This window comes from Artemia franciscana, chromosome 17 (assembly GCF_032884065.1).
Source record: "Artemia franciscana chromosome 17, ASM3288406v1, whole genome shotgun sequence".
NCBI classification, from domain to species: domain Eukaryota; kingdom Metazoa; phylum Arthropoda; class Branchiopoda; order Anostraca; family Artemiidae; genus Artemia; species Artemia franciscana.
Window position 1 is genome coordinate 24,405,811 of NC_088879.1, and position 15,903 is coordinate 24,421,713.

A 15,903-nucleotide genomic window follows, 5' to 3' on the forward strand; every position below is an offset into this window, starting at 1 on the left:
AGTTTAGACTCACCCATCAAAAGTTCCGAGCCTGAGAAAATTTGTCTTATTTTAGAAAATAAGGGGAAACATCCCTAAAAAGCCAAATAATCTTAACGAAAATCACACCATCAGATTCAGCGTATCAGAGAACCCTACAGTAGAAGTTTCAAGCTCCTACTAACAAAGATGTAGAATTTTGCATTTTTGCCACAAGACAGATCACGGATGCGTGTTTAATTTGTTTGTTTATTTTTTGTTTTTTTTTTCCAGGGGTGATCGTATCGACCCAGTGGTCCTAGAATGTCGTGAGAGGTCTTATTCTAACGAAAATTAAAACTTCCAGTGCCCTTTTTAAGTAACCAAAAATTGGAGGGCACCTAGGCCCCCTCCCATGCTTATTTTTTTCTCAAGGCCACCGGATCAAAATTCTGAGATAGCCATTTTATTCAACATAGTCGAAAAGCCTAATAACTATGTCTTTGGGGACGACTTACTCTCCAAAGTCCCCGTGGGAGGGACTGTAAGTTACAAACTTCGACTAGTGTTTACATATAATAATGGTTATTGGGAAGTGCACAGGCGCTTTCAGGGGGATTCTTTTGGCTGGGGAGGGGTTGAGGGGAAGGGGTTATGCGGGGGGAAATTTCCATGGAGGAATTTTTCATGGGAAAAGAAAATTTCCATGAAGGAGGCGCAAGATTTTTTAGCATTTTTTTTTAAAGAACAATGAAAAAATAAATATGAAAAAGTTTTTTAAACTGGAAGTAAGGAACAGCATTAAAACTTAAAACGAACAAAAATCATTACGCATATGAGGGGTTCACCTCCTCCTAATGCCTCGCTGTTTACGCCACAGTGATTTTATTAATTTCAACTATTTATTCTACGGCCTTTGTGATTTAGGGGTCATTCTTAGGGAATTGGGATAAAATTTAAGCTTTTGTGCAGAGAGCGAGGTATTGATGAGGGGAGAGGAGCCCCCTCATATACGTGATAAAAACATACGGATATAGAAGCTCGTTACGTAAGTTAACTCGTAAAGTACGTAAGTTACGTATATTTTTACTAATAAAAACGTTTGTAAAAAATTAAAAGTTTTAGTTGCCTTTTAAATAACCAAAAAAACTGGAGGGTAACTAGGCCTACTCCCTCGCTTCTTTTTTCTCAAAATCGTCCGATCAAAATTATAATAAAAATTTATATATTATAATTATAATATATAAAATTATATATTTCATATACGGAGTAATTTCTGTTCGTTTTAAGTTTTAATATCGCTCCTTACTTTTAGTTAAAAAAAAACTTGTTTTTCTTTATTTCATCAAGATCGCTTGAATTCTTAGGTTTTTTTAAAAGCACCCAAATTTTCTTTTACTCGTAGCAATTGATATGCTAACATTAACTTTAATAATTTTATATATTTGGAATAAGAGTAAAAATTCAATTCCTTTGACGTATTAAAATTGTTATAAAAATTTCTTCTTTAGAGGTTTGGTTTACTATTGGTCCAAGTCGCTTCTTACTAACAGTTCGATACCAGGAATTGCTTGATTAAATTGTTCATGTTATGAACCAGGCAGATAAGCAGAAATTCGTTTGAACGAAGGGTTGAATTGTTTAGCACAGGTAGAACCCCTAAACAAAAAGTGCATTATATGAACATTACAGGACAAATTCGAATCTTAAGAAATTCTGAGATGTAAAAGAATGGGGATCAAGATCCCCCAAGACCCTGAACTGTGTGAGAATTATTAAATCTAAAATAATGAAACAAAAGCAGAAAAATAGTTCTTTGAGACCCATGAAATAGCTTGTTTTCTTACTCGTTGGGAAATATTATAAGGTTTACTTTAGTGTCCATTGAAAACTATAGGGGCTCTTCCGGTATTTTCTAACGGTTCTTAAACAAGTCTTGGGTTTCCTTCACCCTGTAAAGCGTAAAATCTATTCCCTAGGTGATCTGGTGAACTTAGCATATGGTATTGAAGACAAAAACGTGCTAATTACTTCAATATACCTTTTGTAGTGTGAATGCAAGTGACTAACCCTAGGGGGCGGGTATATGTGCAAAATCAGGCGATAAGTCCTACGTGTGCTTTGCATAACGTTTCCCCAAAGAATTTCTCTTTCTTTCAAGCTCAGGATGAATGTGAGTCTAAGGTTGTAAATTTTTTTGTGATTAATTTACATGCTTGATATTATGATTATTTGAAAAATACATCTAACGTACTTCGCATGTCATACGAAACTTATATGACACAACTAAAATATACAACTTTCTGAAGAGTGGAATAGCTGCTTCAGAAGTTTAAAGTGTTATCTCAAAGCAGTTTCTCGCACTTGTCAATTAATGAAAATTAGGCAGGAGGGTAAAATGTATGTTTTAAAATTCTAAGAGGGAAATTCCATTGTTTTTTTTTCAGTTTTTTTAATGAAAATACCACGTGGGCATTTCTCAATGTAAATGTTGAAACACGTTATCATTCAAAACCTAGGGGAGAAATGTAGCCACTAGTCCCCCTTCAGTCGACACTACTGCTTTCTCGTGTTCATAACAACTGGGACTACCACATATACTTTTAGAAACTGAGAAAAAAGTAAAAAAAAAATTCTAGTTGGGTATTTACCAACTGTTCTTATGTGTAAAACTCGGCTCTCCGCCACCAGTTCAGTTTGGACCTCCCTCAATCTCAACACGACAATTTTAATTGAAAAGTCATAGTTTTTCTATCTGTTATACTTTGTTAGATAAGATATTGTGTCTGCAAGGGCGATAACAGATTTCACTGATTTCAAGACCCAAAAGCATAATATGGACACTCCGGAAATGTGAAACCTGTAAACATCTACGTACACTAGAGAATGGAACGGTAAAAGCCTGAAATAGAACGGGCATTGGAAAACCCCCAACGAAAATTCTTTATTTTAATGTATTTCTTACTTCCGAAAAAGAAAATAAGCGATAAGAAGATAAGCTAGCGATGGTGGCAAATGTTTCAGTACCTTTCGCTGAAATACAAGCAGACGCAATTTTCGAAGATTTTTCATATTTAAATTCTAAGGGACCTGCCTCTTTTTCGTAAAAATTTTAAACTCTTATTTTTTGCTTTCCTGTAAAATTATGGAAAGAGCTATGGGTTTGAATTTCTGTTTAATCTATATGAATAAATATTATTTAATGACTTTACAATATTAGCAATATTAACTATTTCCGCCATTGAAACTGAAATTGAACAATTTTTTTGACGAATCAAACCGTTCGTGGTAACGAACTGTAGTAAGGAGCGACCCGGATGAATAGTAACCAAAACTCTAAAAAATAAAATGTTGATATCAATAGCTAAATCAAAGAAATCGCATTTTGATGCTGATTTTAAATATATAAGTTTCATCAAGTTTAGTCTTACCCATCAAAAGTTGTGAGCCTGAGAAAATTTGCCTTGTTTTAGAAAATAGGGGGAAACACCCCCTAAAAGTCATAAAATGATCTGCCAGAAGGCAGATCACGGATTCGTCTTTATTTGTTTGTTTGTTTTTTTCTCAGGGGTGATCGTATCGACCTAGTGGTCCTAGAATGCTGTGAGAGGGCTGATTCTAACGGAAATGAAAAGTTCTAGTGCCCTTTTTAAGTGACCAAAAAAGTTTGAGGGCACCTAGGTTCCCACGCTAATTATTTTTCCAAAGTCACCAGATCAAAATTCTGAGATAGCCATTTTATTCAGCGTAGTCAAAAAACCTTATAACTATGTCTTTGGGGACGACTTACTCCCCCACAGTCCCCGTGGGAGGGGCTAAAAGTTACAAACTTTGACCAGTGATTACATATAGTAATGGTTATTGGGAAGTCTACAGACGTTTTCAGGGGGATTTTTGGTTGGGGGAGGGGTTGAGAAGAGGCGGGTATGTTGGGGGAACTTTCGTTGGATGTAATTGTTATGGGGGAAGAAAATTTCCATGAAGGGAGCGCAGGATTTTGAGCATTATTAAAAAAAATAATGAAAAAAAATAAAAATGAAAAAGTTTTTTCAACTGAAAGTAAGGAGCAGCATTAAAACTTAAAACGAACAGAAATTATAACGCATATAAGGGGCTCACCTCCTCCTAATACCTCGCTCATTACGCTAAAGTATTTTTAGTAATTTCAACTATTTATTCTACGGCTTTTGTGATTCAGGGGTCATTCTTAAGGAATTGGGACAAAATTTAAGCTTTAATGTAAAGAGTGAGGTACTGACAAGGGGTGAGCCCCCTCATATTCGTAATAAAACATGAGAATACAAAGTTCGTTACGTAAGCTAATTTGTAAGTTACGTATATCTTCTACTAATAAAAGCATTCGTAAAAAATTAAAAGTTCTAGTTGCCTTTTTAAGTAACCAAAAAATCGGAGGGCAACTAGGCTTTCTCCCCCGCTCCTTTTTTCTCAAAATCATTCGATCAAAACTACTAGAAAGCCATTTAGCAACAAAAAAAAAATTCAAATTTCGTTTTAATTATTCCTCTGCGGAGAGCCAAAATCAAAACATGCATTGATTCAAAAACATTCAGAAATTAAATAAAAAAAAACAAGTTTTTTTTTAACCGAAAGTAAGGAGCGACATTAAAACTTAAAACGAACAGAAATTACTTCATATATGAAAGTGGCTGCTTCCCCATCAACGCCCCGCTCTTTACGCTAAAGTTTTTTGCTGTTTTAAAAAGTAGAGTTGAGAGAAAGAGTCAAACTTTAGCTTAAAAAGCGGGGCGTTGATGAGGAAGCAGCCCCTTTCATATATGAAGTAATTTCTGTTCGTCTAAGTTTTAATGTCGCTTCTTACTTTCAGTTAAAAAAAAACTTGTTTTTTTTATATTTAATATAGGGCAAAGATTAATCGAGACATGAGTTGCCATTCCTAAATCAGCTATAACTGGTTTTTTTTTCTCATTGGCCAGTTGCGAGTAGCTAATTTAGCTGATCCCGGTCACCCGCACAGATTTATATGTGAAAAAAAGTGGCTCAGAGGGTGATAAGAGCTCCGTAGCTCATGCAGTGGCCCCAAATTATGCAAATAGGCCAAGTAAAACACAGGTTGCGTAGATGCAATTTATTAAAAGTGTGGCAATTGCAAGGGCTAAAGTGAGACCCTTGGGTTCATGCCCTTTCCAAAACCGTAGTCCTTTTCTCCACACGTATGATAATGTTTTGCCTGTTTCTATTCATGATCGAATGCTTAGGAAATATTCATTAATTATTAATTGTTGATCTGTTTTTAAGTTTTTTTTCTATCGCTTTTGCCATTTCTGTTATTATCGTTATTATTGTTCAAATTTATGCTATTTAATTAGCAAGTGCTTTCTGAAGGTGTTAGACCCCCCCTGAAAATTTCTCCATCTTAGGCAAAAATTTCCTTCGGAAAACTCCCTCCCTGCTGAAAATTTTTCCTTGACAATTTCCGCGCAACATTCTCTTCATATGTTAAATTGTACATCCAAAGAGAAAGAAAGAAAGATAAAAAGAATTCTGTAAATAACTCTCACGGAAATTCTTCACAGAAAAATTTCTCCTCGTTGAACATTCTCCCCGTGGAAATACCCCTCCCACCCTCGCAGAAACCCCCCCCCCCCCCCGCGAAAAATGTCCGTTCGTTTCGCCAAAGCAATAGTACGACTTTCCTAATTCAAACGACTTCAGTCATTTACCTGTAAATGGTCGTGGATTTCGTCAACAAAGGCACTTAAGAATGTATGAGCTCTTCATTTCAGATCTAAGATTAACATTGCTACCTAGAAGTCCGAAATCAAAATAGGGTCAGTTCAAATATTACAAAAAGAAGTCGGTTTTCACCAGGGTATCTATTTAAGAATTTTTTATTTTCTATTTAAGAACAGTGCAACATCACGGATGCAGCGACAGCTGCAGCGGAAGACAGACCAAATCAAAAGTTTCAAAACACGCCTTTGCAGAAAATTGCTATTTACAGCAGATTCAAGAATGGTATTTCTTCTTAGGAAAGTCACAGCCCCCGCCTTGAACAAGAAGCAAAACCACTTTTGCATGGCTAGCACTGATATGTCTCCTTTTTCTTCTTTTATTCACCCAGGGGGTGATCATATCGAACCTATAGTCTTAGAATGTTGGGACAGGGTATCATTTGAAAGAAAATCGCCATATCTAATGCCCTTTTTAAGTAAAAGCAAGAGATATACTAGACCGAAATGGTGTTTACTGTAATTTTGTACCACAAAACATCAATTTGTACCCAAAGAAAGTCAAAATGCCGGAGAATACAAAACATGACTTACTTGACTTAACGCTCTTGCTCAGCAGGGTCACCAGCGCAGAGGGAACTGGTTGACAACGCCGTCAGTCTTCTCCAAGTAGCCCTGTCCAGGGCTAAGGATGGGGCCTCATTTGGGTTGATGTTGCGATTGAGCAGGCGTTGGTTTATTACATCAACCCATCTAGTGCGTGGCCTTCCTCGAGGGCGTTTCCAGCCATTTTCCGAGGGATTGAAGTCCGAGATGATCCTTGCGGGGGTACTTAGTTCTTTTGCTAAAAGAAACTTAGAACCAGGCTGGTTCAGTGTCAGGACATTCCAGGTTGCAACATTAATGCCACCTTGGTCAGTGATGTTCAAAGGGGTACGTCCTTGGGCAGGCCTGGGTCCATTTGGGAAAGTAGGTGGGGCATCCGAGGCTGTATTTCCATTTCCATTCGTAGCAATGAATTTCAGGAGGAGAGCGGCTAACCCAACCATCCCTAGGTGCATTTAGTTCTCCGGTGGCTATTCGGATATCCAGAGGTACGTGAAGTCAGCTCTGCATGCGCCAAGAATGGATTAGAGAAGACTTCAGACGAGCACCAATATACAAAATATAGGAGAAACAATCGATTTTTTACGGTCTAAAATCCTAGACAAAATTGTTTCAACCCCCCCCCCTCTAGTCTTGAAAAACAGATCTAAAATATGACATGAAAGCCGAAAGCAACTCCATTTGTATGACTAACCCATCAGTTGGTAATAACGTGAATGCTCCTGTAATGACTAAGCTTTTTCAGTAAATATTAAAAAAACAATTTCCAAAAAGAAGTTTTCTAAAGAATAGTAAAGGCAACATTAAACTTATGATCAGAAGAAATAGAACCTACAACAACTCAAAATCAAAATGACCAGAAATTACTATTAAAGAATAAATGAAACCCAAAACGAATAGAAATTAAATATACATTAATAACTGAAAAACTTATTCAAAACCTGAAAAGCGATTTCCTTTCAAATGAGCCCTATCCCAAGATTCTGAGGGTACAGGTTTAATATGATCACCCAACTCCTTTATGTGCACTGTTAGTCTCAGACTTGAAATGAAGAGTTCATACATTCTTAAACGCCTCTCTTGACGAAAACAACAGCCATTTGCAGGGAATGTACTGAAGTCGTTTGAATTAGGAGGGGAGTTTTCTGTGTGTGCTTGGGGGGATATTTCCACGGGAAAATGTTCAACGAGGAAAAAAAATCTGGAAAGAATTTCCCTGGTTCCATTGAAAGAATTCTTTTTATTTGTCTTTCTTTCTCTTTGGATGTACAATTTTACGTTTGAAGATAATGTTGCGGGGAAATTGTCAAGGGAAAATTTTCAGCGAGGAGAGAATTTATCGAGGAAAATTTCCACCTGGGAGGGCAATTTTCATCGGGGGAGGGGGTGTCTAGTGCCCTCAGAAAGCACTTGCGAATTAAATAGTGTAAATTTGAATAATATTAACGATAATATAAATGGCGAAAGCGATAGAAATAATAAAAACTAAAAAACAGATTATCATTTAGTAGTATATCAATATTTCCTAAGCACTCGATGATGAGTTGAAACAGGCAAAACATTATTGTATAAGTGGAGCTAAGGAGGGTAACTAGCCCCCCCCCCCCAGCTTTGCTCATTTTAGAATTTATTTATTCATTTATGTTAGTAGGCTACCTGTTGTATTTTTTGCTATGATTGTTTATTTAATTTCTATACGTTTTGGTTTTCATTTATTCTTTAATAGCAATTTCTGGTTATTTCAAGTTTGAGTAATAGTAGGTTTCTATTTCTTCTTATAATATGTCCTTTGCTTTTCTTTTGAGAATTTTTTATTCAGAAAGTTTTTTTTAAATTAATTTCTGTTTATTTTTGATAGCCAAAGTTTCAAGTTTTTCAAATTCCCTATTTCAAAAATTTTTATTTCAAAGAAAAAATTAACGGTTTTAGCAAGAATTGATGAAATTAAACTGAATATATGTTAAAAAAGGCGTGGGGGCTAGTTGCCCTCCGGCCTCTTTTGACTCTTAATCACCGACTCGTTTGAATCTTAATCATTTGATTCTGAATTAACTTCCAATTTGCAATCAAATGAGCCTTCTCTGAAGTTTATACGAGCACCCCTTCTATAAGAACCTTAAATTTTTTCGGGGTGTAACTTACAACGCCCGTCCCTTGGCCCTGAGTGGTTGTGTCGACACCGGAGCTATTGTTAAATGATGTTTAAACTATTTTTAACAATAAGAATATCTCAAAATTTGTATCGGATGTATTAGGGGAAAAGAGCTTGAGGGGGCTAGTTGCCTTCTGGTTATTTTTTACTCTTAAAAAAGGGACTAGAACTTCAGACTTTCAATCGAATGAGTCCTCTTTGAAATATATATACGACTACCCCTTCCATATGAAGTGTCACTGGGAAAAAAAAATAATAATAAAACATTAGAGCCGATGGACCAGATGGTCCATCGGCTTTTTGTCACCAGATGGATGAAATGTATAAGTAACAAAAAACGTCTTGCCACAGCAAAATGTTATTCAACTGAAAGTAAGGAGCAGCATTAAAACTTAAAACGAACAGAAATTGTTACGCATATCAGCGATTCACCTCCTCTAATACCCACTCTTTAGGCTAAAGTATTTTTAGATATTTTAACCTCTATTCTACGGCCTTTGTGATTCGGTGGTCATTCTTAAGGAACTGGGACAAAATATATGCTTTAGTGTAAAGAGCGAGGCATTGACGAAGGGGTGAACCCCCTCAAATACGTAATAAGAACTTACGAATATAGAAGTTCGTTACGTAAGTTAATTTGTAAGTTACGTATATTTTTTACTAATTAAAATGTTTGTAAAAATTAAAAGTTCTAGTTGCCTTTTTAAGTAACCAAAAAATTGAAGGGCAGCGATGCCCCCGCTCCTTTTTGTCTCAAAATCATCCAAACAAAATTATGAGTCATTTAGCCAAAAAAAAATTAACTTGCAAATTGTTTTAATTATTCATTTGCAGAGAGCCAGAATTAAAACATGCATTAATTCAAAAACGTTCAGAAATTGATAAAAAAAACAAGTGTTTTTAACTGAGATTAAGGAGCGACATTGAACTTAAAACGAACAGAAATTACTCCGTATACGAAAGGGGTTGTGCCCTCCTCAGTGCCCTGCTCTTTGTGCTAAATTTTTTTTTTACTATTTAAAAAGTAAAGTTGAGAGAAAGAGTCAGTCTTTAGCGTAAAGAGCAGGGCACCGAGGAGGGAACAGTCCCTTTCATATACGGAGTAATTTCTGTTCGTTTTAAGTGTTAGTGTCGCTCCTTAGTGTCAGTTAAAAAAACTTGTTTTGTTTATAATTTTTCCTGATAAATTACCGACGGATTGTTCTGAGTACCCGGCTGACTTACCGTAATCAAAACAGTAGGCTGTACGAAATGTGTGGTTCAATTCCACTTTCTAGGGCTATAATGAGAGAAATGTTGAGATGGCTAGGACACGTTCTGTGGATGAAGCATAACAGATCACCGAAGATTGTCCTTTTCGGCCATCCTTCTAAGTCTAAACGAAAAGCAGATCGTCCGTGGTTGGGGTGGGAGGTTGTCATAAAGAATGATTTAAAGGAAATGGGAATTTCCTGGAAGGGTGTACAGAGAGGGCGGGGCTTTGAATAGATTGGGATGGAGGAGGAGCGTGCGAATCTGTGTTGGCCTCAGGATGCTTGGTGCTGCGGTGAGCTGTTAGTGCCAGACTGCCAGTAGTATTAGTATGATGAACAAGGAGAAAACCGCTTTTTGTATGGTTATCATGCATCTCATTATTTATTACTAATTTTTTTTTCTGCTTGTGCCAGCAGGTTGCTTCAAGATTGCGGATATGGCTAATGTCTTAGTTTATGGCTTTACATCTTTTACTTCTTTATGGCTAATGGCTAATTATGGCTAATGGCATGTTTAATGGCTCTCTTAAAAGCTAGAGCTATGTGTCTTATAAGTTCGTCGTAATAATTCCATCGTAACGTACCATATTCTAGACTCGAAAGGCTGGAACACACAATGATTGTACCATAATTATCTCCATGTTTGAAAATTCTTAACTGGAAGCTTTAAATCCCCCCTCTAGTATGCTCATTCTCTCAGCATTTCTAGTAATCGGAAATTAAAAAATACGTAGTGAATAAAAAAACTGCTTAGTGGCAACAAATGTCATTTATTTTAATTAATTTTCATGAAGATAATGGAATTTTTAGTTTCATTTGTCAAAGATACTGATGGTAAAACCCCCTTCGGACTCTAACAAACAAATACAACGTAGAGACAATAGGGAAAATTTCAAGACAGTGGAAATTATTTCTGTAGATATTTCGGCCCTATGTCCAAGGGCCGTCTTCAGCACAATACAAGAATAAGAGAGAAACTGTATATATATATATATATATATATATATATATATATATATATATATATATATATATATATATATATATATATATATATATATATATATATATATATATATATATATATATATATATATATATATATATATATATATATATATATATATATATATATATATATATATATATATATATATATATATATATATATATATATATATAGTTTCTCTCTTATTCTTGTATTGTGCTGAAGACGGCCCTTGGACATAGGGCCGAAATATCAACAGAAATAATTTCCACTGTCTTGAAATTTTCCCTATTGTCTCTACGTTGTATTTGTTTGTTATGGAAAGGCAGTGTGGTCTTCGTCGCTATTTTCCTTCGGACTCTAAGGGAGGTAGGACGTAAAACCTATATTTATTGTGTTATTTTAACAAAATTCATTTTCACTTTGTTCGTTCCATCATCTAAATTAAACAGAAATGCTTTTGTAAGGCTAATTGTGTGTTTTTTCAACGGCCAAAATTACGTTGAAAAAGCACAGTTTTCCCTATGGAAGTAAAGAGTAAAGTGAAGAGCCCTGGTTCTGGGGAGCATATGGTTAATCAAATTCCCACGTAAGATCAAAATTTCAGTTGTCAGTTGAGGTGGAAAAACACCAGGTCCTGCTAGCATCCGATATTTGTAAAGTTCTTTAAACTATTATTTAACTGAAAACTGAGCTTGCTTAGATTTTCTAAAAACTATAAATACTAAAAGTTATTATAGCCTGTTAAACACTTCTGTAAGCCTTAAACATCATTGTTTTTTTATTGTCTGCAGGCTGCTTATAGAATTCTTTACCCGTAAGCAAATATTCGGTTGTTTGGAGGTTCGTTTTGTGCTTTCAATCAAGTTTTAAAATTTCACATACATTGAGAAATATAACAAGTCAATCTATTTCAGCTAGTTTTGTAGGTATATCTTGGATAATGAATTGAGTAATAACTTTTGTTTAAATAAGCTTCAACCTTGCTTTTCACTCCAGTGAGAGAAAAAAAAAGAAACATTATTTGCAGTTTACTGAATATTTTTTTTTCTTTATTATATCACTAAAAAATGATGAATCGTCCCAAAGCTCAATCATTTTTTTTTTATTTATTTTTTTTTTATTTTTTTTTGTATGCCCATCTTTAAAATTAGCCTAGTTTTATTTCAAGTACTGTTTTCATTTATTTTCTTTCCAAATATTGCCTTTTAATCTTTACTATTTAATGGCGACTATTCATGGAAATTGAGGGTGGCAAATATTTATTTTTAGAGGTCTAGGGGGGGGGGGGTTGAAGTACCATAAAAACCATTTTTTAATTGAAAATACCTTAAAAAGGCATTTTTCAAAATCTAGTGAGGAGGCGGAAAATCTTTTAGGGCCACTGCCCCAAATTGAAGTCACTGTTGCTATCTCTTTAGTTTTCGATAACGCGAAAGTTATGCTAGAATTTAGGGGGTTACGAGGGACCAGTTATACTACAGCTGTTTGTAGTAATTTCACATCGTCCGAAGCACGGCTTCATTGTTTATTGTAATTCTTTTTGGTTCTATTTCTTCATTTGCAGTAATTTTTGCTCGTTCGTAAATTTGACATTTTGTAAAAGTCCCTTCTTCTATATGGCGACTTTGTAAAATTTTGTAAAAGTTTTGTAAAAGTTCAATTCAGACTTGAATTGAATTTAGGCTAAGTTTTGACCGGAGTCAAATTCTGCTTAGGCTGTCAGATTTCAGTTTCTATGATGAAAAAATCGCTATATAGAAATATTTCATTCACTTCTGTATTGAATCATAGCTTAAAAATCTGTTTTTCTGGCCTACAAGATTGTATGCAAATATATCAAACCTTGGGTAAAAAATGTACTACTGATTTTTTTTCTTATATATACATCCAAAGTTGTCCTTTTTTTTCAGGCTAGAATTAAATTTAGGCTAAGTTTTGTTTATAAGTCGATATCTGCCAGCTTTAACTTTTGATTCCCTCTTATCCTTTTACGCAAAAACGTTGTTTTCTTGTGAAATTAGATGTTGCAAAGGAATTAGTAAAGAAGTAAAATTAACAGTAAATCAGCATAAGGAAACCAAGCATAAGTGCTCATCAGACAGAAACTGCAATTTACTACGGGTTTTGGCAGTTGGATAATAAGAATTTTTGGTGTTATCAGTCGTGTTCTTTCTTTTCTAGTATCGAGAAATGAGGAATTGTTTGCACGGTTAGGAGTGCGTCCTGCTGACTTGTCATCATCTAAGATGATCCCTCTTTATATGGGAGGAAGAGAAACACGACCTGTTGATTCAAATTCAAATAGCGTTCAAACAGTGTCATCAACTAGTCAAGGTTCATACGAAAATATTTCGCCAGGCTGCAATCCAGCGCTGGAAAGTTCAAGCAGCCAACAGGTAAATAAATAAGGTGTTTTAATGTTTTACTAACGAGTCAAGTTTCTTGTCAATTCTTATAGTATCACCAAGGGCATTGGCATTGGTTTCTCCAATGAATTGTCGGACAGAATAGAGGCAGTCCAAAAAAGGTTCCCAAGAATTATCTTCAATGAGGGTGACGTTCCTTATATTTCTCTTCTTCGGAAAGCTGATCTAGCCACCCTCAAGGAAAAGAGAGCAAAATTTCCTAACTTTTCGCTAACATTGCCGTTCATAAACCCTCGGGAAACTATCCATTCCCTAGTCAATATTCACCCCTTCGACCCCGCCTCCCTTGTTCTGCTTCAACAAAAAACCCCGTCTTGCCCCAATAAAATTTTTCACTGAAAGATATAGAAAAAATTTGATCCCTTTCATAGTTGACATTCAATAAGGGAATCTCCTCCTCCCCCCCCCCCATAATTCCTTTTTACCTTATAATTTTAACGTTCACTTGGCAAATTTCGAGCTTTCTAAGTCGCATAACTAAACTGTTGTTGTTTTAACTATTTATTCCCTTTTTAATTTTAAGAGTTTTCATTGTTTGGACATTTCGCTGATTTGGCGTTGATCTTTTAATATTTTAGGGGTTTTAATTGTTTTTTACTTTTTACGTATTTGACATTGAACCTTTTATAATTTTTCATTATAGTTTATGTTTGGTTCTGTCTTGTCTATTGATGCCAAGTGCGAATCCGACCCATTTGGGCTTCAGATGGCCGTTTCCCATTAATAAATGTTATCTTATTTTCTGGGGACCAAGTACGTGCGCTACAGAAGGCCAATGGCTTTGGCTCCTCTGAAATATCTTCGATATAGCTCCTTTTTAGCTGTTATGTGCTTTTAACTGTATTTTTGCAGCAGCCTCCTATTAACTTATTAATTTGAAAAAACAAAGTTTTTGAGGGAAGTAAAGAGCGAAATTGAAACTTAAAACGAGCAAAAAGTATTGCTTCACAGTCTGCCTAACATATATAAATAAAGCTAGTACAGATAAATCAAATAATCATATTTTCCCTATTTTTGTTGGATTATAAAAACTAGCGCTTTACTGAAAACACAGAAACCAAGCATATATAACAAGGATGTTGACTTATTAGTTATAAGTGAGTATGTAGCCTGGCAGTAACAAGCTAATCTATAAAGCTTTTCATAGTCTTACAGCAGCTGTGATATCAGTAACTTTCAGTACACAGTTAAAACTATTTAAAAGCATAAGCATAAATCCTTTTTTAATAACCGCAAAGTCATTGAACAGCATACAGAAATATTGGATTGATTTGTCAGGTAACATTTTGGCCTCACCAGCTATGATACCAATTGTGATCAATAAACAATCTAAAATTATAAGAAATATAGTTTAGCATTACTCAGAAAAGCTTTTTATTTGTATACTGTGAAATTGGCCTTAATCGGCTTACTTTAACTGTACTAAAACTCATATTTCTTTGTTTTTTCAGTAAAGCACTAGTTTTCTATTGTCCTACAAACATAGGGAAATATGATTTGTCTGCACTAGCTTTATTGATATATTAAATTAAAAAAACTAGTTTTTTTAACTGAAAGTAAGGAGCGACATTAAAACTTAAAACGAACAGAAATTACTCCATATATGAAATGGGTTGTCCCCTCCGCAATCCCTCACTCTTTACGCTAAAGTTTTTTATTGTTTTCAAACAGTTCGTGGTAACGAACTGTAGTAAGGAGCGACCCGGCTAAATAGTAACCAAAACTCTAAAAAACAGAATTTTGGAAACCAATAGTTACCTCAAAAGAATCTCATTTTAATGCTGATTTTAAATGTATAAGTTTCATCAAGTTTAGTCTTGCCCATCAAAAGTACGAGCCTGAGAAAATTTGCCTTATTTTAGAAAATAAGGGGAAAACCCCCCTAAAAGATCTTAACGAAGAATCTTACTCTTAACGAAGAATCGTTGAGATTCGTCAAATTTGAACGAAAATCACATCATGAGATTCAGCGTATTAGAGAACCCTACTGTACAAGTTCCAAGCTCCCATCTACAAAAATGTGGAATTTTGTATTTTTTGCCAGAAGACAAATCATGGATGCGTGTTTATTTGTTTTGTTTTTCTTCTTCTTCTTCTTTTTCCCAGGACCCAGGGGTCCTAGAATTTTGTGAGAGGGTTTATTCGAACGGAAATGAAAAGTTCTAGTGGCCTTTTTAAGTGACCAAAAAATTGGAGGGCCTCTAGGTCCCCTCCCACGCTCATTGTTTTCCCAAAGTCGTAGGATAAAAATTCTGAGATATCCATTTTATTCAGCATAGTCGAAAAACCTTATAACCATGTCTGTGGGGACGACTTACTCCCCTACAGTCCCCGTGGGAGGGGCTGCAAGTTACAAACTTTGACCAGTGTTTGCATATAGTAATGATTATCGGGAAGTGTACAGACGCTTCCAGGGGATTTTTTGGTTTGGAGGAGGGTTTGAGAAGAGGGGGTTATGTGGGGGAATCTTTCCATGGAGGAATTAGATACGGGGGAAGAAAATTTTTATGCAGGGGCGCAGCATTTTCTAGCATTATTTAAAAAAACAATGAAAAAATAAATATGAAATAGTTTTTTCAACTGAAAGTAAGGAGTAGCATTAAAACTTAAAACAAACAGAAAATATTACGCATATAAGGGGTTCACCTCCTCCTAATACCTCACTCTTTACGCTAAAGTATTTTTTGTAATTTCAACTATTTATTCTACGGCCTTTGTGATTCAGGGGACAAAATTTAAGCTTTAGTGTAAAGAGCGAGGTATTGACGAGTGGGCGAACCCTCTCATATGCATAATAAAACTGACG

At 35.3% G+C, this 15,903-nt stretch overlaps 1 protein-coding gene across 2 annotated transcripts in view; it reads left to right on the forward strand.

Moving 5' to 3' along the window:
* The window catches only part of LOC136038044 (homeobox protein orthopedia-like), a 94,544-nt gene that overhangs the window by 48,476 nt on the left and 30,165 nt on the right, over positions 1-15,903 (forward strand). For both annotated transcript variants that reach the window (XM_065720994.1, XM_065720993.1), the window contains exon 2: positions 12,853-13,067. In XM_065720994.1, coding sequence (XP_065577066.1) covers positions 12,918-13,067 — 150 coding nt within the window. In that variant the 5' untranslated portion in view covers positions 12,853-12,917. The remainder of the gene's footprint in view (positions 1-12,852; positions 13,068-15,903) is intronic.